Below are 23,012 nucleotides of genomic sequence, written 5' to 3'. Positions count from 1 at the left end.
GAAACATTTGCTGGTCTAGAAAGGACTCCACCGATGATATGTGTGGCATTATCTGTGGATAATGGGAGTTGGTGGCAAAGCAGGGTGTCCACTGCTGGGAGAGTAGAGAGGTAATTATTGTGGGTCCATGGACACACAGCAACTTGGGTGGATCTTAAACACACAGTTCTTAGTGAAAATGTAAGAAACAGAGGTATTAATACAATATCATTAACACAAAAACACCAGAAGTATGCCAAAGAATGCTCATTTGGTGGGGGGAGCGCATCAGAATGATGTCTATGTGGGCAGGGAATGGGAGTGGGTAAAGGGGAATACATCATTTTACAAAGGAAATTAGGTATTGCATGGGAAAAAAGGGGCAATGAGGCTTATCCTCCATTCCACCAGCCTAACATATCACATTTGCCTTTTCCTCTTCCCTTCCTAGCCTCATTCCAGGTGAATTCCCCACAGAGGTAATCCCAGGGTGAACTCCAGGACTGATGTCCACATGCCTTCTCTGGGGATTTCCCTTGGTCTGATTTATCCTTCACACTTTATTTTCATGACTATGTAATGTTCCAGCCAGAAGAAAAAATTATTCTTTATTATTGAGAATGAGGTGATTCCTATATTTTCACCAATAACAGCAACTATATAACCTTGTCAGGACATCTGCAGTATTTCTTTGGACCCCGCTGCCTGCTACAAGGCAGCATTACAAGTTTTGTGGACACTTTCCTTTAAAAACAACAGAAAAAATTATAGTTTGTGACTGCATTGGTACAAAGACAAATATAATCCTGGGTGGATTCATAATTATATATTCATTATCAGTCTATTCATTTTTTCTTTAGAATTTAAAATAAATTAAAATTAAGCATTTTCATTGGCCACTAACCTAATGGATAAGTTTTCTCTGTCCCATGAGTTATATACTAAACCAGCGGTCCAGCCTGGACTAGAACCAAGACTCAGGGAGCCTGTCTCTGTCCACTATGACAGGCAGCCATGCCAGGACCCACACTGGTTTCCATCTGTTTTGAAGAAGGCCACATTGACCATGCATGGAACAGAAGCCGTGGTGTCCTGGTAAATGTTTAACAACTACCTGATGAGAGAAAAAGCTCTAGTCTGTAACATTTGCCAATTTCTGTGGTGTAAATAATCTCATGGCCAATTTTAAGCTATCAACATAACATCACTGAAGTTGGAAAAAGATTCAGAGTAGCTCACACTTACATAATATTTTCGTTGTAAAGATACAATAGGCACAAATGACCTCAAAAGCTTAGATAATAATAAAATGCAGTAAAATAATTAGGAAGTGATGAGTTTTGAGTATTTATTACCTTTGTTTTTAATATAATCTATTTACTTATACGTTTTTATAATTTAAATTTTAATAATGGCTGTGTTTTTCAGTGGGCTGACAAACATTCCTGAAGTTTTAAAAATCAGCTCTTGCAAGCTGGCACAAGCTGGCTCCAGCCCGCCACTGGCTGACGGACATGCCACAGTGGGTCTTCCGGACCCAGACCTGGGTAGTGACAAAAGACTACATTTCCCACAAGCCTCCTCTCCCAGGACCTGCCGTCAGCCTTGAAAGATGTTACCACGGAGACGGGCTAACAGATTGTACAGGCTGTCCTCAGAGGGGTGAGATGGGAGCAGGGGTCTGGGGTGGCTGGACCCTGCCTGGCAGCCTGGCAGGGGGAGGGCGTGGGTGCTGGTGGTAAGGGGGCTTCTTCCATCTGGGGGGCTTTCAGCCGCAAACTTTCTGGGGAAGTTTTCAGCGCGCGCACGCGCGCGCGTGTGGGGGGGGCGGGGAGGAGGAGGTTACGGCTGGGGAGGGGGATTCAGGGAAGGGCTTGTGGGTGGGGAGAGCCTCTGGGCAGAGTTGGGGAAACTGTAAAGCAGGAATGCCTTCCCCAAACTACGCTGTAGCTGATGAGGCAGCCTGGTGTAAGGAATAAATATTGCAGGTTCTGGCCCAGCTCCACCTCTGATGATGGTGTTCTGTGACCTTGGGCTCAGGGCCCATCTTAGTGGCTGTCCCCCTCTGCCCACTGACACCTTGGCCTTCTCCCCTTCTGTGTCTTTCCTTACACACCCTGCCTCCAACAAACCATCCCTTCTAGAACTTTCCCATCTCTTTAGGCCCTTAAGTGCATGGGTTTCAGAGCCAGAAATATACAGGTTCAAACCCCAGGTCTGGTACTTACTTGCTCTGTGACCTTAGGCAGAGCGCTTAACCTCTCTAGGCCTCGATTTTCTCCTCTGCAAAGTGGGTATTATAATTATATCTGCCTCATAGGGTCTGTAATGGAAAAACTCAGTTCAGTCTCCCACCTTCTGTGTTTCTCCTTTACTACTCACACAGAACCCTTCACTTCTGACACTTCTGGTCACCAAATGTGTAGGTTTTTCCCCCACCAAGCAATTCTCCATGACACTAGCTGGGTGTCCTACAACAGAACTCAATTCTGATACTACCTACTTGGAGATAGCATCAGATCCCCCAGGTTAAGGGCTTAGTCCCACAAGCCACTTCCCACCCCACTTCAGATGCCAATGGCAAGTAGTCGGTCCCCAGGTTACCCACAACTTCTGTCCGGCTTGGCTACCATTTGGGGGTTCCCATGACTCCCTCCTTGGGTTCTGTTAGTTTGCTAGAGAGGCACACAGAACTCAGGGAAACAATTACATTTACCAGTTTATTAAAGGACATGGTAGAGGATACAAATGGACAGGTAGATGAAGAGATACACAGGGAGAGGTCTGGGAAGGTCCTGAGTGCAGGACCTTCTGTCCCTGTGGAGTTGGGATGTGTCATCCTCCCAGGACGTCACCTTCCCAACCTGGAAACTCTCTGAACCCCCTACTATTGGGATTCTATGGAGGCTTCCTCATGTAGGCTTGGTCAATTATTAACTCCATTTCCACTCTCCTCTCCTCTCTGGAGGATGGAAGAGGGGCTGAAAATTCCAAGCTTCTAATCACAGCTTGGTCTTTCTGGTGACATATCCCCATCCAGGAGCCATCCAGGGGCTCACCCAGAGTTGCCGCAATAGAAAAAAAGACGCGTCTGGTGTCCTTATCACTTCGGAAATTACAAGGGGACTGGATCTTTGGTCCACCGTAGTGAGGCTGGGCTCTGAAAAGGGCTTCCCTAGGGCACACAAGCACATACGGTATCTCAGTGTGTCCCGCCACACAAAGGTCCTCTACCCTGAGAGATGACACAGGGCTTGGCCAGGAGAGTGCAGGCTGTGTCACTCCCACCTGCCCCTTATCCAGGTGCCTTAATGGCAGCCCCATTCTTGCCCTCTCTGTGTTCCAAATTTGGTGATGTTACCTCTTTTTTTTTTTTTTCCTTACTATTATGAATAATTTTCTTTAAATTTAAACTTACTGGACTTCATAAATATATTTAATAGGAAACTTCATAATACTACAGTTATCCATACAGCATTAACATCACCTGCCAGAAAGAGAAGGTCACTGGCAGAATAAATATACAGAAAACAAAGCAAGGTTAGTAAGCCTGAGCTACCTGCTCCTGCGCTGACAATAGCTCTCAGTCTGTGACCTGCGTTGTAGGATTTAAAGGGCAATTTGCGAAGGTCAGAAAGGTGTTACAGGTGTGCTAGCACCATGTGGGGACTTTCTCCTTGATGGAAAGGACGTTTAGCAGGGACTCGCCTCCTCCCTTCCTGATCTAAACCACCTAAAACCTCCACCCAGGGACACAGGTGGTGTTGGTGGCTCCTTCCTGGTCTGAAGTCGGCCACTCAGAGTGCATTTATTCCTCCTACAGAGACCTCATCTCTAGACAGAGACACAGCAGATGGAGGTCCTGAAGGAGAGAGTGGAGGAGGAGGAGGAGGCCGAGCGGGCCGAGAGGGCCGAGAAAATGATGAGGCCGATGGAGGTGCGGAAGGAGGACACCACCAGGACGCAGGAGATGCTCAGAGACCTGGAGAGGAAGCTGTCGGAGATTGAGGTCTCCATCCTGAAGAAGCCCTCGTGAGTGCCGGGGGTGGGGAAGGTGGGGGCTTTGGCCCAGCAGCCCCAGTGAGAGTCAGACCAGGGCCGGGCAGCGGGAGAGCCGGGCAGAATGGTGGTACCTGGGCTGGGAGGCAGGACCAGGACATAGAAGGAGGTGGTTAGGAGTGAGGGCTGTGCTTTCAGGCTGCCTGGTCCAAGTCCCCACTCTGCCCCTCCCTAGCTGTGTGACCCTGGGCAAGTCACTGAAACTCTCTGTGCCTCATGTCCCTCATCTGTTTAAAAGGGCAGCTGAGGGCTTCCCTGGTGGCGCAGTGGTTGAGAGTCCGCCTGCCGATGCAGGGGACACGGGTTCGTGCCCCGGTCCGGGAAGATCCCACATGCCGCGGAGCGGCTGGGTCCGTGAGCCATGGCCGCTGAGCCTGCGCGTCCGGAGCCTGTGCTCCGCAACAGGAGAGGCCACAACAGTGAGAGGCCCGCGTACAGCAAAAAAAAAAAAGGGCAGCTGATAAGAATGATACTTCCCTCCTAGGTAGTTGTGAGGATTTAATGAGGACGGGATAGAGCTGAAGGCAGCTAAGGTGGACGGAGGGCTCCCTGTGTGCACGCCTAGCCTCACGCACACTGATGCCACCCCTCTTACGGACACAGGACTTTTACCAAGGACGCTATTGACATCTCCAAGCTGCCCCTTTCCTACCAAAGCAACACGCCCAAGGAGGAACACCTGCTGCAGGTGGCAGACAACTTCTCCCGCCAGTACAGCCACCTGTGCCCAGACCGCGTGCCCCTCTTCTTGCACCCAGTGAACGAGTGCCAAGTGCCTGTAAGACTGGGCAGGGCCAGGGGCTGGAGAGCAGAGGGTGGAGGGAGGTGGGCCAGGCACAGACCTCTCGTGGGTCAAAGCTTATATTTCAGGGGCAGCATATAAACTCAAATGTCCACAGGCCCCAGCAGGCCCGCTGTGAGTCACCCCTGGGGGCCTGTGGTGGCTTGGAGCCTGCACACCCCGCCTAAGGGCAGCCAGACACGCAGTGTGGTCTCCGGCCCCCGAGGCCAGCCCTATGCAGGGAAAAGCCGAGAAATAAGACAAAATGGGCCGGGACCCAAGCGCTGGCCTCCTTCCTTCCCGCCCTGTGACCCAGGGCACATCCCTGAGTCTCTCTGGGCCTCAGTTTCCCCACCTGTAGATGGCATGGCAGGGGATGAATCCAAGGGTTGCAAAGCAGCAGCCCGTAGGCTGACAGGGACTCACAGACTGTTTTATCTGGCCCACCTGGTGATTTTTCACCCTGGACTTAGCTGCCAGCATTTGAAACTCAGCCATTCCCGTCCAGATCCCTAGTCCCCTCTCCTCTGGGTCTGGTAACCCCAGGCCTGCATCCGCCCTGCTGCCATCAGTGGGGTCTGCACCGGGGCTGCCCCTTAGGTGGGGCCTTCCTCAAATTCACAGGGAGGCCCCAGAGGCCTGGCCCCCAGCCCCAGGGTGACCCAGCTCTGCTACTGACTGTGAACCTGAGCAAGTCAGCTCACCTCGCAGAGCCTCGGCTTCCTCATCTGTCAGGGGGACCTGCCTCACGGGGCTCTTGGGGGATCGGGAGGTGGTGCAGGTCTGGCGGCACCGAGTGGGGCGGTGGTGATCACATCACTGCACCCCGGACAGCACAGGGTTATTCTAGATCTGGGGAGAAGGGCCTTGAGGGATCCTTTCCTTCAACTCCCAAGGCACCGAGGAGGAGCCTGAGGCCAGAGAGCCGCTGCCGCCCCACCCCAAGGCCCCTGGCCTCCTGGGAGCACCATGGTCTCCTCCCGGGTGGAGTGCTCCCCCCAGGACCTGTGGTTTCTCCCTTTGCAGAAGTTCGTGAGCACAACCATCCGGCCCACACTGATGCCCTACCCTGAGCTCTACAACTGGGACACCTGCGCCCAGTTTGTCTCAGACTTCCTGTCCCCGGTGCCCTTGCCCGACCCCCTCAAGCCGGTAAGCACCACCTGGGGCTGCCTTGAGGCCTGAGATGGGAAGCCAGGCAGGTGGGGAGAAGGAGGTTTGGCCAGCCTCAGGACACAGCCCATGAGTCTGTCTGGGCAGAGAGAGCCACTTGCCTGAGGTCACACAGCAAGCCTGGTCTCCGGGCTCCCACCTCTTTGGCTCCTTTGCTTCTTTCTGCCTTCAGAGTCTTCCTTTCAGGACTTCGGGAGGTGGGAAAGGAGAGAGAGGGCAGGGCCTGCTGCCCATGGTCCAAGGTCACACCTCTGGGCTTCTGACCAGCTCAATCTCATTAAGAATGGAGGGAGGGAGATGAGGATGTGTACACAGTGGAGAACTGAGAAACGGAGAGAAGAGAAGGATGGAGGTAAAAGGTGAGGGTAACTCTGGAATAAAAGCATAAAATGACCAATCAGAGAGCAACAGACCAGAAGCTTCTACATCCCAGGCGGTCTTTCCCGTCAGGAAGTCCATGGCCCCTTGCAATTACAGGCAAACCTGGATTGTACTTTATGGACACGGGACCTGTGGTTTTCACCCCATTTCTTAACAGGCTCCCTAACCTGACAAAGGGGAGGAGCCCTGCTGGGGCCCAGCCGGCCCCCTGGCCCCGGCACCCAGCCCTTGCTGAGCAGGGAGGGCGGGTGGGGGCAACCGGGTGGCTATGCTGATCAGCTCGCTGTGCCCAGCCCCCCTACCTGTACTCCTCGACCGTGGTGCTCAGGTACCAGGAGGGCAACTGCTTTGACTTCAGCACGCTGCTGTGCTCCATGCTCATCGGCGCCGGCTACGATGCCTACTGCGTCTACGGCTATGGCTCGCAGGACCTGTGCCACATGGACCTGACTCGAGAGGTGTGCCCACTCACCGTGAAGCCCAAGGAGGTATGGCCGGGCTTGTACTGCCCTCAGCATCGCGCAAGACACGCCACCCTTAAAGCCACCTGTCCCTGCTGCTTCTGCCCCTGCCCCGGCTCCATCGCCAGGCAGCCCTTCAGGAGTTTGTATTTCAAACCACTGATGATTTCTCCATCTTTGGCATCTTAATACACACAGCCCATGTCTCCAACCTGGCTGCTCCGCTCGCCTTGTTGTAACTCAGTTTCAGCTACTGTGTTCCCCGCATTTGTGAATGCCTTATGGCTGATATCTTAAGCCAAATTCTTCCAAATTTATCCTATGCATTTGATAAAAATCCATCCAGCCATTTTCATAGAAGGAAAATGCAGACAAACAGACAGACGTTTACTTCTTTTTATTTCCCCTTCCAGGTAGAAAGGACCTCTTAACAGTACAAAGTTCACCAGCCCTCCAGCAGGTGGTGGTTGTGTTTTTATATCAGTTGACTGAGAGCACCATAATGACTCGAGGCTGCTGTGAACACAACACTCTTAAGTGAATTTAACTGTGGGAATCATAAAAGCATCTCTTTGCATTTGGAAAATAGCCATACTACTGGCAGAAAATGCTTTTCATGAACTGGATTGATTCCAGGACTCTGTGATCAGGGTCAAGACCCAGTGGGTGTCTGCAGCTCAGGGCAGAGGATCCAGGGGCCTGGGGCATCCGGCATGATGCACATGCACCTGTGTTGCACCTGCGTGAGAACCCGGGGCCCCCGGGGCTGCAGTCTGGTGGAGAAGGACGGGGAGGTACCAGGTGAGAGCCCTGCCTGCTCTCTCAGGGCCACCTCCCCAAGAAAGATGGAACAAAAAAGCTCCATCTCTGCTTTTGGCTCCAAAAGCCGGAGAACTCACATACGGGCCTCTTAGCCAAAATTTTAATTATGAAAATGATTACAATAGCTAATGGACAACTCACATGTCCATTGACTTGGTTGCTCCTCTCAATAGCACTGCATGGTAGGAATTATCACTTCTCTTTTACAGATGAGTGTGTCGAGATGAAACAATTTTTGTGACCAAAGTCACATAGCTGGTAAATGGGGACCTGGGAGCTAAGGCCCAGCCTGTCTGACTCTAAACCATGGAGATTCACTATTTCTTCCTCATAATAAGCCCCCTTATGCAGCCTCTGTGGTGTCCTTTCCTGGACATTTTTCTTGCCACCTAGCGCACATTTATATACATGTGTGCGCTCGTGCGCGCACACACACACACACAAACGCACACACACAAAGGCTTTGCTCTCCTTCCTAGCCCAGTAAACTCTCACTTCAAGTCCACATATGAAATCCTGCAGCGACAAAATCTGGAAAAATCTGACTCCGGGCAATTTGCCCCACTTTCTAGATCAGATCCAGATCGTAGCTAGTCTAGGCCGTGGGGAATGAAGAGGGAAAATCGCATTGCCTGAGCTCCTACCCGGATGGGCAGCTCAGACGGACATTTTCCTGTCTTTACTTGTCAGAATAACCCTGGGGAAAATGTTCTCATTATTCTCAGTGACTTTTGCAGAAGAGCCTGTGGTTAGGGAAGTGGGAGGACTGGCCCATGGTCACAGGTCTGGAGCTGAGGCTCTTTCTACGTTCAGGGTCAGGAAGCCAGCAGGCTCCAGGGGCAGCTGTGCAGGCGGGCCACTAAGGGCTACTGATCCTTTTCCTCTCGTTGGGTGACAGGTGGTCAAGGAGGAGGAAAAGGCACCACCTAAGAAGTACACCGTCAAACCGCCCAGGGACCTGACAAGCAGGTTTGAACGGGAGCAGGAGATTAAAAGGCAGGAGGCAGTCAAGGCCAAGGCGGAGAAGCGGCTGAAGCAGGGGGAGCGCCTCGAGGTGGGTCCGCCGTCCTCAGCCCTCAACCCTTGAACTCAGCTCCAGAGGGGGGGCGGTTTGCTGGGAATGGGGAAACAGACACGGGTCACGAAGGGATGTGTTTATGGGCCCCCAGGTCCAAATCCCCTCCTCCAACCTTCCACCACCCCCCATCTCTGCCCGGCCTCATGGGAATCCCCAGTGTAGTCAGCCAGCTTCTGGTGATAGAGCTCTAACATCAGAGAGCTCTGCCGCCTGAAGCAACTCATCTTATGCTGTGCAGTTCTGGTGTCCTTGTTCAGACTCACTGAAGATTTACCTACATACACTCTACATCCATTCTTCCATCCTTCCTTCCATCCATCCATCCTCCAATGTCTCCTTCTATCCACCCACACTCTCATCGTCCCTCTCACCTATTTTTCCTCCCTCCCTTCCTTCCTTTCCTTCCATATAGTATTTATTGAGGGTCTACTCTGGTCCGGGCCCTGGGGATGCAATAATAAACATGGCACAGTGACCCTTTTCCCAGAGGGATGCAGACAATGAAGCCACATGGTGTCCCTCTATCTTTCTTTGGATGAAATCTCACCCAGAATCACAACATGGAAAGCCAGTAAATCCCAGATACCCTAGAGCTCTGAAAGGTCAAGTTTGTAAACCACAGATTGAGTCAGATCCTCCCATTTTATTGATAAGAAAATGGGTTCAGAGGTGGGGTGATGTCCTCAAGGTCACAGAGCCAGCCAACAGTGCGGTGTGGATCAGCATTCAGTCCTCTCGCCAGTTCCCCAGCCGCAGGGAGATGTTTGGGCCCCTGATGGCCCCCTTCCCATCCATCTGGCTCATGGTCACCCACCTTTTCCATGCAGGAGCAGGAGAGTGCAAAGACCGACCCCCTGCACGGCCTGCGGGTACACTCCTGGGTCCTGGTGTTGTCGGGGAAACGTGAGGTGCCCGAGAACTTTTTCATTGAGCCGTTCACTGCACGCAGCTACAGCACCCAAGACGACCACTTCCTGGGAATAGAGAGCCTCTGGAACCACAAGAACTACTGGATCAACATGCAGGACTGTTGGAACTGCTGCAAGGTGCTGGGCGGGGCCTGGGCGGGGCCTGGGCGGGTATGGCAGGCACAGTGGGTGAAGGCAGGTGTGACCTGTGGGGAGATCTGGCCACCAGACCAGGAGGGCTTTGGACTTTCCCTGTAGCTGAGCGCCCAGGGCCCACTCCTTTGCCCATACATAATCGTTTCAATATGATTATTGTTGTTCTTTTGGTTTGTATATTCTTATAAAATGTGGATTGTTAGTTCATTTGATTTTTTTAAAATGTTGTATTGAAGTGCAATACACATGCAGGAAAGTGCACTCATCCTACACGTCCAGCTCAATGAATTTCCATACATACATGTGTATAAAAAACTCAGTGCCATTTACAGAAGTTGAAAATACGTGCACACAGTTGGAGGGAGGTTGTAACTGGATACCAGGGGACTTTCTGGGGTTCTGGACAATGTTCTATTTCTTGATCCGGGGGCAGGGAACCTGGGTGCACCCAATTTATGGAAATTCATTGAGCTGTATGCAAATCAAAAGAGAGACAGGCTCCAGGCACCAAGTCCTGTGCTCTTTTGTTATTTCCAAGGTCCTCCATTTACAACCAGGCCAGTTTCCCAAAGGTAGATCCTGGGCCCCTCGCCCCCTGTACCGGGGTGAACACCTCCAAGGGATTGCTGTCGCCCCCGTGTGGGAGGCGGGCAGATTTGATACCCGCTCAGATGCATCTGCCTTCAGCAAAGGAGACACAGCCAGTCCCCAGCCTCCCTGAGCCCCTGAGTCCAGGGTGGCCCAGTCCTCAACGACCTCACAGGGCTGTGGAAAATAACATTCGGTAGGTGCTTAGAATAATCCCATGCTGCTCAGTAAAGGTTAGCTAGCGTTACTTTCATTTTAGAGAAAGAACGTCTTCCTCACCACACAGATGGGGCAGGGCCCAGACCCCCTCCCCCAGAGCCCAAGCTCATAGCTGCCACAGTGGTCAGAGCCCGCTGAGGGATAACGGCCCTTCGCAGGCTGCTGCAGCCCTCCTTTGGCCCTCTTCTGGGTGGAAGTTCCTTCAGCCTCCCCGCAGCACACCCTGTACCAGTGTCAGGTGGAGGAAATTTATATCAGGGATAATAGAAGTTATGAGATGAAGATGGAAGTGTGGCCTGGTGGGAAAGTGAGGCCAGAGGGGCAGTACTGCACCACCAAGTGAGGGCACAAAGAAAGAGACGTGACACTGGCTGTCACTTTTACTGCCCCATGAGCACAGGAGCGGTTGCTTTGTTCCTTCAAAGAACCTTGATTTTTTTTCTTCCTAATTTATTTTTTGGCCACGCCACGTGGCATGTGGGATCTTAGTTCCCTGACCACGGATTGAAACCGCGCCCCCGTCATTGGAAGCGCGGAGTCTTAATCACTGGACTGCCAGGGGAGTCCCCTTCAAAGAACCCTGAAATGGCCTTGGAGTGAGGCACCACTCAGAGACTGGGATGTCGTAGTTGTCCCTTCGTTTATGCTTTTTCTATAGAGATAGAACTTTAAGATAAAGCAGCAAAACATCTAACTACTGCTTACTACTTACAAAAGTGACAGAATGGGGAATTCCCTGGCTGTCCAGTGCTGGGGACTCCGAGCTTTCATTACTGAGGGCCCAGGTTCAATCCCTGGTCGGGGAACTAAGATCCCACAAGCCCCACGGTGCAGCCAAAAAAAAAAGTGACAGAATGGAGAACATGATTTTAAGAAATTCAAACATCTGTGTAATTTGATTCCTCTGCATGAAGCCTGGACTATCGGCTGTTAAATCTACAAGCAGTTCTTTCCCTCACTCCGTCTCCCCCATCGTGTACCCCTCCCACCTCCCAGCTAAGCCCTCCAGGACTCAGAACAGTGAGGACTAGGATTAGGACTGGCGTCAGGGGAGCTTCATGTTGAAACCGTTGTGGGCAGCTTCCATCTTGGAGTTGGGAGCGGGGGCATACCACCCCGGGGAGGTAGACGGGGATAGGGTGCTCCCCACCTGCTGGGAGCTATTTTGCAGGTGAGCCCAGGCTCAGGTGGGCTGGACTGAAAAGAGGTGAAGGACCCACACCAGGGAGGAGAAGTTCGCACTTTCCTCTTCTGCGTGCCTGTCTAGTTCCCTTCCCGCTGACACGGGGTGGGGGGGTGGGGGGGGGGTGAGAACGATGAGGAGGCTGTGTTTTCAAACCTGCCATTTCCCTGCCTGTACAATCTCTCTGGCTTGCGTTTGCTCTAAACACGGCCCGGGTGCCACTGTCCCCCGACAATGTAGACTGACCTCCACATCCAGGCCATCCCAGGCCAGAGAGTTTCCAAGTCTCTCACAGAGACCAACACAGGAAGGGAGTCCCAGCCCCGCTGGGGCCTCGGTCTCCCTGTGGGGATGAGGAGGGCAGGTGTGGACTCTCAGAGGTGGCCTGGAGCCACATTCTGCTCCCCTGAGACCCAGCCTGGTGCCTTCTCCCCCGGGCGTGGCTGTTCCCCGCCCCCCATGGAGCAGGAGGGGGCGTGGTGACTGTGGGGGGCTCTCAGCAATCCCCTCCTCCACCAGGACCTGGTCTTTGACCTGGGAGACCCTGTGAGGTGGGAGTACCTGCTCTTGGGGACCGACAAGCCTCTCCTGTCCCTGACTGAGGAGGAGGACGACGGGATGAACGATGACGATGATGCGGAAAATCTGGTGAGCTTCTGAGGGGTGGAGGCCGGGGAGTGGAGGGGACTTGACACCCTGTTTTGCTTCGGGCCAGCCTGACACATGTCCCCACGACGTGTATGGGTATTGCGTGGTGGGGCAGTCCACATAGACCAATGATAGATTTCTCAAAGCAGAAGGGCCTGGGCCATGCCCTCATTTTACAGATGGGCAGACTGAGGCCCAGACAGGTCCAGTGACCTGCCCAGGACCCCCCAGTGGTGCAGAGGAGGGCTGGGACTTGCATTCAGGGGTTGCCCTGCGCCTAGAGAACATGCCCCTTGGAGGAGGGCGATAAGACCCTCTCCACAAGCCAGGGGAGCCCCAGGGCCAGCCTTTCCTCACATCCAGGCCTTTCCTGCGTGGTCACCATGATCCTCCACACACACTTCCAGGCCTTTCTTGTCCATCCTATCAGCCCAGAAGGTCATTGGCCTGGTCATCTCTGATCTCCTAGTCAGGGGCCGTCAGGCAGGTCTGCATGAGGCCCTGTGCGTGGAAGTCAGGGGTCCAGAGGCCTTCACTATTGGCTCTGACATCTTGGGCAAACTTCCTAAATGTTGGAAGCTTCAGTTTCAGCGTCTGCATGTGAAATGGGGGAGTGGGTTTGGTTACATTCATGGCAGTAATAAGTGATGTATTCATTTGCTAGAATTGCCATAACAAAGTACCACAGACTGGGTGGCTTAAGCAATAGGAATTTATTTTCTCACAGCCCTGGAGACTGGAAGTCAAGGTGTCGGCAGGGTTGGTTTCTCCTTGGCTTGTAGATGGTGCCTTCTCCCTGTGTCCTCAGCCTCTTCCCTCTGTGCATGTCTGTGTTTTAATCTCTTCTTCTTATAAGGACACCAGTCGTATTGGATTAGGGCCCAACCTAATGACCTTAGTTTAACTTAATTACCTCTTTAAAGATCCTATCTCCAGGGATTTCCCTGGTGGCGCAGTGGTTAAGAATCCGCCTGCCGATGCAGGGGACATGGGTTCAAGGCCTAGTCCGGGAAGATCCCACATGCTGCGGAGCAACTAAGCCCACGTGCCACAACTGCTGAAGCCCCTTCTCCTAGAGCCCGTGCTCCACAACAAGAGAGGCCACTGCAATGAGAAGCCTGTGCACCACATTGAAGAGTAGCCCCTGCTCGCCGCAAATAGAGAAAGCCCGCGTGCAGCAATGATGCCAAAAATAAATGTTTATAAAAAAAAAAAAAAAGAAAAAAAAAGATCCTATCTCCAAATATAGTCACATTCTGGGATGCTGGGTGTTAGGACGTGTGAATTTTGAGGGGACACAATGCAGCCCATAGGTAACACGCATATGCCCCTTTCTCAGTGCCAGTAGGTGCTTAACTTAAATTAACTTGTCTAAATCTTCACAACTGCCCGGCGAGGTGGGTACTAGTATTATCATGTCCCATTTTACTGATAGGAAGACTTACACACAGAGGGGTGAAGTAACGTACCCAAAGTTACACAGGCAGTAAGTGACAGAACTGGGATTTGAACCTGGGATTTGACAGTCTGGCTCCCAAGTCTGGGTTCTCAAAGGTGGTTCTGTTCTACCTCCTGGGACTGCTTGAGGACAAAGTGAGACCACTGGTGTGATGTGCTTGGCACAGCTGTGTAGACCCACCTGCACATGGTGTCGAGTGTTGCCAGCGTCCTTGTCTCCGGAGACCAGAGAGCCTCCTCCCCTGTGCAGTAAATCCTGGGGCACTGGCGCCCCCTGCTGGCCTCAAAATGTGAACAGATTAGCTGAGCAGGCATCAGAGGTCTGAGCAATTTGGTGCGGAGAAAAGTTTTAAATTGAGAAAATCTTATCCAAGTTTCTGTGGTTACCTAACCTGAGGACCATTTGTCTAGACAAGGCCTTATTTGCCAGATGGGGAAACTAGGCTCAAAAAGAAAAAAAAAAACAATAAGGGCAGCCAGGCAGTGTCCCAAACCCTTATGTACATTTATCAGTCAATCCTCCCAAGGGGTTCAGTTTACAGTTAGAAAACTGAGGCTTAGGGGTCCTGGGCAAGTCCCTTAACTGCTTTGTGCCTCAGTTTGTTTGTTTTTTTAATTTTATTTATTTATTTATGGCTGTGTTTATCTTCGTTTCTGTGTGAGGGCTTTCTCTAGTTGCGGCAAGCGGGGGCCACCCTTCATCGCGGTGCAAGGGCCTCTCACTATCGCGGCCTCTCTTGTTGCGGAGCACAGGCTCCAGACGCGCAGGCTCAGTAGTTGTGGCTCACGGGTCTAGTTGCTCCGCGGCATGTGGGATCCTCCCAGACCAGGGCTCAAAGCCGCGTCCCCTGCACTGGCAGGCAGATTCTCAACCACTGTGCCACCAGGGAAGCCCGAGCCTCAGTTTTAATGAAGGGCCTGTGGCTTTCCTGGTGCCTCTGTTGACAGAGGGAAGGTGGGGCATGCAGGGCAGGGTGTTGCTGTCCTCGCCGGGCACCAGGTGGGTACAGGGAGGAGCTGAATCCTCCTCTCCCCCCTGTCTCGGGTCAAGCCAGGTCAGAACTGCTCAAGACCTCTGGGCTCCCCTTGGGGAGCTGACGAGCCACCCCGGCTTGGCCCTGGGAGATGAGGCAGAGGCTCTGACCGTAACTTCGGCTCCACGGCCCAGCCCTGATCAGAACCACCACCCCAACCCCACTTCTCCCAACAGGGCAAGGAAGATGAGGATAAAAGCTTCGACATGCCGGGCTCGTGGGTGGAGCAGATTGAGATCTCCCCAGAAGGTATTGCACCTTCACTGGTTTCCAGGCTTCTGGGGATGTCTGTGGCAACTAGACAGGGGGATACCAGCAGAAGCTACCTTGGTCCCTCATTTCCGCCCCCATGGCCTGCTTTCTGCTGCAACCTCTTCATTTCTTCCTTCTCAACATACGCACTCAGCTCTGCAGCCTGGGGCCTGACCCCAGTCTGGCATACAGGACAGGGCTCAGTTAACCCACCCAGGATGATGGAGTGTGGCCGGTGACGGAGGACCAAGGACCAGGACACAGCCGTTCCCATCCCTCACCCCACTCTGCCAGGAGGAGACTGTGCACAGTACCCAGAGGGCACAGGGGGTCTCAGGACCAAAAAGGGGCAGGCAGGGAAAGCAGGGAGACAGGCACGCTTGTGCCCCATGCCAACCTCTGCTGGCTGCTGAGGTTCCCGTGTGGAAGTGCCTAGACCCACGGGGAGGGCCCAGGCCCATCCCAACAGGGTAGGAAGGGGTAAAGAGGGTGTCATGGGAACCCAGGGGGTTGGAGGCTGGGGTGGGGGGCAGAAAGGGCTTCTGGGAGGAGAGGTCATGGGAACTAAGTTTTAAGGGATCAGAAGAAGTCAGCCCAGTAAGGGCAGGAGGGGATGGTGTTTCCAGCCAAGGCCTGGCAGTGAGAGTGCGGTGTGGTCAGGCTCAAGCTGAGATCTCCTCCAGGGCAGGAGCCACCCCTGGTGACTCTTCCTGTGCCTCCATGGAGCAGGTGTGAGGGCTGGAGGAGCCTTGCAGACAGCACAGTGCACAGAGGCTGATGAGTGGCTGGGGGGCTGGGGGGGCTGGCCCTCCCTTCCCCCGATCTGGGGAGGAAGGACCCCAGCCCACTCTGTGTCTGCAGCGTTCGAGACCCGCTGCCCAAATGGGAAGAAGGTGATACAGTACAAGAGGGCAAGGCTGGAGAAGTGGGCCCCGTACCTCAACAACAACGGCCTCGTGTGCCGCCTCACCACCTACGAGGACTTGGAGTGTAAGGGGGCAGCCCTGGCTGCGGGGAGCAGGAGAGCTGGGTCCCCCAACATGCCACGTGACCTCGGTCATGTCACTGCCCCTCTCTTGGTGTGAGTGGGGGCCCTGCTGGCCTCCGTGTGCTGGGAGCGGTGGGATGGAGGCTGAGGGAGCTGGCCTGGCTGCTTTAAGCATGCATTGGGCCCTACAGGTACCAAGACTTTGGAGATAAAGGAGTGGTTCCAGAACCGGGAGGATATGCTGGAGCTGAAGCACATAAACAAGGTCACGGGCCTGAACATCGACTACTTCAAGCCGGGCCACCCCCAGGCTCTGCGTGGTATGTAGACCCCACTGCTAGGCCAGCTAGGTGCCCAGGTTGGGGGCCTCACGTGCTCCTTAGAGCACCTCCATGCAGCCTCCATGCAGCTGGCATGTAGTGGGAGGAACCAGTATCCACGTATTGACAGGGTTCTTGGGCGGCAAGCAACAGAAAGGGCCCCCGCCTCCCAAAGCAAAGCAGACACGTGGGAGGTAAGGGGAAACACAGAAAATCCGAAGAAACGTTGACGGGGTTCTTCCAGGAAAGGCAAAGCAGGGCTGCAGCCTATGCTGTGGCTGGGATCGGGCACCCAGTGGGGGCCACATTTACAGGGGTTAGGATGCTGAGCAAGAAAACCAACAAGTATCCCCACAAGACTGATGCAGAGGGCAGAAGTATGGAGGTGCAGACACGGCCATGAGCCCAGGAGGCCGGGAAGGGAGGGAAGAACATGTCCTGGGAATTAACAACCTGATCCAAGAAGTCACAAAGAAAAACATAGGGTCAATATACATCTAAAAACATGACCAACCTTGCTTGGTGGTTGAAATTTAAAAAAAGAAAGAAAGAAAGAAACTAAATCAATAAGGGACCATCTTGCAACGCTTATGTTGGCAAAGATGAAAACAAATGGTCCTACCAGGTGTGAAAAAGTGAATCCCTGTCACTGCTGGTATGACAGCAAACTGGCACACTTTTCTGGAGAGCAGTTGGGCAAAACAATCAATAATAGCTTTAAAATATGTAGGCTTTTTGACCAGCAGTTCTACTGCTCAGCAAATAGCAGGCAAGGACAAAAAATGCAAACTGCAGACGTTCATCATGGTGTTGATCATAGCAAAAAAGTTGGAAGCAGCCTGAATACCCAGCACTAGGGCACTGGTTACATACTAACGCTCCTCCCTGGGGCCTGGGGTTGGGTTATCAAGCCAGGGGCCAGAGCTCCTAGTGCTCACCCAGCCCTCTCCACGATCCCTCTCCCGGCAGTGCACTCATACACGTCCATGCAACCCGAGATGGACCGCGTCATGGAGTTTTATGAAACGGCCCGCGTGGATGGCCTGATCAAACGGGAGGAGACGCCCAGGACAATGACGGAGTACTACCAAGGGCGGCCTGACCTCCTCTCCTACCGCCATGTCAATTTTGGGCCCCGGATCAAGAAGTTGGCTCTGAACAGTGCAGAGTCAAACCCCCGGCCCATGGTGGTGAGCACTCGGTGGGCCTGGGGACAGGGTGCCCGCCCCCTCTGGTGGGCCAAGATTACCCCTGGAGGGGAACAGCCCTGACTCCCTCTGGGGAAACTTCTTTACTGAGCGACCTTTCCAGTTTTACCAAACACATGGTCTCAGGTCTGTCTGATGCCAGACGGTCCCCTCAGCCGCTGGGCCAGGGAGGTATTATTTCCTTACTGTTATAAAAAATACACACTCGTGGGCTTCCCTGGTGGTGCAGTGGTTGAGGGTCCGCCTGCCGATGCGGGGGACACGGGTTTGTGCCGCGGAGTGGCTGGGCCCGTGAGCCATGGCCGCTGAGCCTGCGCGTCCGGAGCCTATGCTCCGCAATGGGAGAGGCCGCAGCAGTGAGAGGCCCGCGTACCGCAAAAAAAAAAAACAAACAAACACACTCGTGACTAAACATTTAGAAAACATGTAAAAATGTAAAAAGTAAAAATATCTCAGAATGCCAGCTCTCAGATATTACCACATATTAATAGGTTTGGTTTTGAGAATCTTTTCTAACTTAAGATGTGTGTGTGTGTGTGTGTGTGTATGTGTGTAGGTAGAATTCCTGTATCACCCTCTTAACATTAAAATGTGAGATGTTTTTCTCCATATCATTACAAATTATTTGCAACCTATGTTTAATGTCTGAATAGCAAAGAAGCTCTTTCTAGCAGTAAGGGATGTCTAGCTATAGGGCAGGCTGCCTGCAAAGGTGGTGAGCTCCCCATCTTGTGGAGGGAGCTAGAGAAGAAATCCAGCACCATCCAGGGCTAGAGTGGCCAGACACCGAGAACCCCTGGGGCCTTGAGAGCCATTGTTTAGCTGGGAGGGGTTATTCCACATGACCCCCCAAATGACCCCAGACCCCAGCATCCCTGAGTGTCCTTTGCTCCTGTCGTCGGGTCAGGCACAGAAATCCCTTCCCACCTCCCATCCTACGCATGTTCTGGCCTGCCAGAAAATCACAGAGCGATTCTTCCGCAACCCTGCGAAGCCTGCGGGTGAAGACGTGGCAGAGCGCGTGTTTCTGATCCTGGAGGAGCGCGTCCAGCTGCGCTACCACTGCCGCGAGGACCACATCACGGCCTCCAAGCGTGAGTTCCTGTGGCGCACGGAAGGGGACAGCAAGGGCAACAAGATCATCATGATGCCTGACATGTGTCTCAGCTTTGAGGTGTGCCTGGGGGCCATGGCGGGCAGGGGCAGGTGGGGGTGGGGTGAGGAGAGAGCCCTGGGGCCCTCTGTCCTGTCCCAGCAACTTGGGAGAACTGGGATAGAAAGTCCTGGTTCCCAGCCTGGAAATTCATCTCTGCCCCTTGGGAAAATCAAGAGCTCCCATCTGGGATACTTCTCTTTGAGCGCCTCTGAAAATCTTCCTCTTTTCCACCAAGAAAGACAACCCAGCTGGCCTCGACTACTCATTGTCCCTACCCCCCAGTCCTGGGCGAGAGCAGATCCTGGGACCAAGGCTGGAGTAGATCTCACCACCTCCATGGGGCTGGTTTTCCTGGTTCAGATTCTCACTCTCCTGGCACATTCCTTAGCCCCTCTGAGTCTCCAGTTCCTCTTTTATTATTAGCTGTGTTTTTATAGATGAAGAAACAGGCCCAGGGGAGGGGAATTCCCTGGCAGTCCCAGTGGTTAGGATGCTGCGCTTCCACTGCTGGGGGTACAGATTCGATCCCTGGTCGGAGAACTAAGATCCCTCATGCCATGGCACAAAAAAAGAAAAGAAAAGAAAGAAACAGGCCCAGAGAGGTTAAGCAACTTCCTTTAGGTTGCACAGCTAGAAAACGGCAGGGGAGGATTTGAACCCAGGAGGTCTGGCTCCAGAATCTGCCTACAACCCCAGCCATTGCTGCTTCTCCATGTCACTGTGGTGGTTGTTCCAGGTGGAGCCCATGGAGCACACCAAGAAGCTTCTCTACCAGTACGAGGCCATGATGAAGCTGAAGAACGAGGAGAAGTTGGCCAGGCATCGGGCTTGGGAGTCAGAGCTGGAGGTCGGATCCCAAGGGAGAGTGGGCAGATGGGAGGTGTCAGGGGTGGGGGTGTGTCTTCACCACGTCCTGCCCCACTTCCCAATTCAGGTGCTGAAGATCCTGAAGCTTCGGGAGGAAGAGGAGGAGGCGCACGCGCTGACCATCTCCATCTACGACACCAAGCGCAACGAGAAGAGCAAGGAGTATCGGGAGGCCATGGTAAGCCTTGCTCCCTGGCCCAGGCCCTGGCTTTCCCTGGACCCCTCCCCCAGCCACACTCCGTCGCCTCCAAGGTGCTGAGGATGATCAGGGATTCTTCCGGAAAGCCCTTTATAGGGGATGAAGTTATCGAACCATGGTGGTCGTCCTTGCTGCTGAGCTAACCATTTCCATGGGTTACCCCAAAGAGCACTCAGGATGCAAGCCAGGTCTCCCCCACTTCCAGGGGCTGTGGCCAAGCCAAGACCTCTACTGCACGAGGAATTAATGAAATATGTGTGCCCACCTCCACCTGGGGCTCCCCTGGAGGTCGTGACCTGGGCCAGTAGCCCTCGCGAGCTGACTCTGGCCACAGGCCTGAGTTATCTGACCCCTGCGCATAGGGCGTTCACGTTACCGCCTCAGGTTGCAAGACCCAGCTTGGTTTTCGAGGCCAGCTTCTAAATCCCCTTCACTAACCAATTGGTTGAAGTTGGCGAGACACGACAGGGCATCAGATGTCTGATTCTCAGACTCCCAGGGCTGGGCATCAGCCCCCACATCTCCAACTTCACTGGCCCCTGGCTGCCGACACGGGACATAGATAAGGCCCCAGGGTGGAAGAGAAAAAGGGACTCACCAGCAGGTTTTTTTTTTTTTTTTTTTTTGCGGTACGCGGGCCTCTCACTGTTGTGGCCTCTCCCGTTGTGGAGCACAGGCTCCGGACACACAGGCTCAGCGGCCACGGCTCACGGACCCAGCCGCTCCCGGCATGTGGGATCTTCCCGAACCAGGGCACGAACCCGTGTCCCCTGCATCAGCAGGCGGACTCTCAACCACTGCGCCACCAGGGAAGCCCTCACCAGCAGTTTTTGATTTAATATCATTAACAACCACTCTTTATTACCATTTACTGAGCAAGCATCTGCTGAGTGTTGGGTATGTTCTGGGGTTCAAGTAGAGACACGTGAATTCACTTAAGACATGAGAGTTGGCTGTTATCAATAATCACGGCCACAAGAGACAGCACAGGCCCCTCTGAGGCCTCAAGCACTTCTGGGGTTGAGGCCTGGTTTTGTGTGGTCACACATTGATGAAGAGGACCCCCTCCCCGGCCCCCTCTCCACAGGAGCGTGTGATGCACGAGGAGCACCTGTGGCAGGCGGAGGCCCAGCTGGACTACCTGGCCCCGTTTCTGGCACAGCTCCCCCCGGGAGAGAAGCTGACGCGCTGGCAGGCCGTGCGCCTCAAGGATGAGTGCCTCAATGACTTCAAGCAGCGGCTCATCGACAAGGCCAACCTCATCCAGGCCCGGTTTGAAAAGGTGCAGCCAGGGCCCTGGCAGGGGAGGGGACCTCAGCATCCTCAACCAGAAAATGGGCCCAGGGCTGTTTGCTCACCGTCTCACAGACTTGTGAGGGACTAGTCGGGGCAGGGGGAGGATGTCAGTGCTTGGGGTGTGTCCAAATGACCGAGCTGTCCTTCCTCACACCTGTTCATTGGGTGGAAGGGTGGATGGATGGAGGGAGGGAGGGAGCGGTGGGTGGATGGATGGAGCCTTATAACAGCTCCTAGTCCTTGACCCATTTCTGTTGGTCAGGTACACACCACGCAGTTCCCGTGCATTCTCTAACTTAATCTTCACAAAGAGCTCTGTGGCGGTGGGGTGGGTTTTGCAGACAACAAATTGGAAGCTCTGAAAATGTACCTTGACCAGAGTCACATGACTCAGTCTTGACCCCTGCTCTAACCTCGTGGACATGATATCCCTCTAAACAAGATCCCAGTGGCTCCAGGCCTGTGCTTCTCTGGCTCCTGTCAGTAGGGGTAGCGGGGCCGACCCTTGTAGGGATTTCAGCCTGCAGCCTGGCTAAGAGTCAGTCGTCATCAGCCCTCCTGCTCTCTCTTCCCTGTGCCCACAGGAGACCCAGGAGCTGCAGAAGCAGCAGCAGTGGTATCAGGAGAACCAGGTGACCCTGACGCCCGAGGATGAAGACTTGTACCTGAGTTACTGCTCTCAGGCTATGTTCCGCATCCGCATCCTGGAGCAGCGGCTCAATCGGTGAGGAGACCGAGAAGCTGAGAGGACCCACTAGGAGCCTGGAGCACTAGCTTTGTAACCCCTCACCACCTCTCGTTCCTCCCCCGATTTCAGACACAAGGAGTTGGCCCCACTGAAGTACCTGGCTCTGGAAGAAAAGCTCTACAAGGACCCACGCCTGGTGGAGTTACTGCAAGTCTTCGTTTGATGCTTCTCAGTCCCCACACCTGTGGTCCTTTGCTCCTCCTGAGGCCTCAGTGAAGCTGCCAGAGAAAGAAACCTCCCCCAAAGCCTGGCCCACGTGCTCCCTATGCCCAGCTAATGACCATCCACTTGGGCAGCTGGCCTCGCTGCCACGCCACCTCCCTGCAGCCATCTGTTCCTGCTTCTCCTGATTTTCCTGTGAATAAACACTTGTAATTTGCTATTTGTACCTCATGGTTCACAGGCCCCAGCACCAGCCTTTTTCTCCTTCCCTTCTTTATCTATGTCCTGGGACCACCTTTATAAGTCTTATTTAATACAGCAATGCCATCCCCATTTCACAGATGGCTGATTAGTGGCTGATAAGAAGAGGCGCTGGGATCCAGTCCCTTGCAGTCTAGTGTCAAGACCCCAAGTTCTGGGGCACACACCTTGGGCTTGCCATTCCCAGTCTGTGAGCTGGGCCACCCTAGCCATGGTGGTGGTGGTGGGGGGTATGCGATGACCCTCATTTTACAGAAACGAAACTGGAAGCTCTGAAAATACACCTTGTCCAGAGTACGTGGCTATCTAAGTCTTAACCCCAGCTCTGACCTCATGGGCATGATATCCCTCTAAACATGGTTCCAGTGGCTCCCTCCCAAGACATTTTTGTGACTCCTGCCTCTGTGCCTCTGACTTCCGTGGGTAGCGGCCCCAATTCACGGCGGGTCACGACCCTTCCGTCAGCCCACTCCACCCACGAGTCCCAAACGAAGTCGGCCTTTCTCGGGCTCCAGGTTGGTGGTCCGCCTCAGGGTTCAGCCGACTCATCCATTCATTGAGGCCGAGGCCGTAGGGGTTTCCCCCCAGGGCTCCACGACTGAATCGGACCCGGAATCAGACTCCGTT

The 23,012-nt window shown here is 53.7% G+C and overlaps 1 protein-coding gene across 3 annotated transcripts; it reads left to right on the top strand.

Annotated features, from left to right (window-relative positions):
• Positions 1–3,832: 3,832 nt before the first annotated feature.
• Positions 3,833–22,336, top strand: DRC7 (dynein regulatory complex subunit 7; the record flags this gene model as incomplete). 3 transcript variants are annotated; one of them, XM_081215200.1, is made up of 17 exons in its annotated part: positions 3,833–4,011; positions 4,642–4,816; positions 5,846–5,971; positions 6,667–6,861; positions 8,555–8,710; positions 9,562–9,780; positions 12,308–12,436; positions 15,105–15,177; positions 16,042–16,170; positions 16,360–16,488; positions 17,458–17,678; positions 18,655–18,870; positions 19,589–19,699; positions 19,787–19,897; positions 21,006–21,200; positions 21,799–21,938; positions 22,032–22,336. In XM_081215200.1, 17 exons carry the CDS (start codon positions 3,833–3,835, stop codon positions 22,123–22,125), a joined length of 2,598 nt encoding a protein of 865 aa, XP_081071326.1. In that variant the 3' UTR covers positions 22,126–22,336. The 3 variants fall into 3 exon arrangements, 2 of the variants coding, with proteins under 2 accessions (XP_081071326.1, XP_081071327.1); XR_014013678.1 differs by lacking the exon at positions 22,032–22,336 and having other exon boundaries at positions 18,655–18,790; positions 21,799–21,924; XM_081215201.1 differs by lacking the exons at positions 21,799–21,938; positions 22,032–22,336 and having other exon boundaries at positions 18,655–18,790; positions 21,006–21,259.
• Between the last annotated feature and the right edge of the window lie 676 nt (positions 22,337–23,012).

This window comes from Mesoplodon bidens, assembly GCF_964165515.1.
Source record: "Mesoplodon bidens genome assembly, chromosome: 18".
Lineage (NCBI taxonomy): Eukaryota > Metazoa > Chordata > Mammalia > Artiodactyla > Ziphiidae > Mesoplodon > Mesoplodon bidens.
Note: the sequence above shows the minus strand (reverse complement) of the source record. Positions and strands in the feature narration are given on the sequence as shown.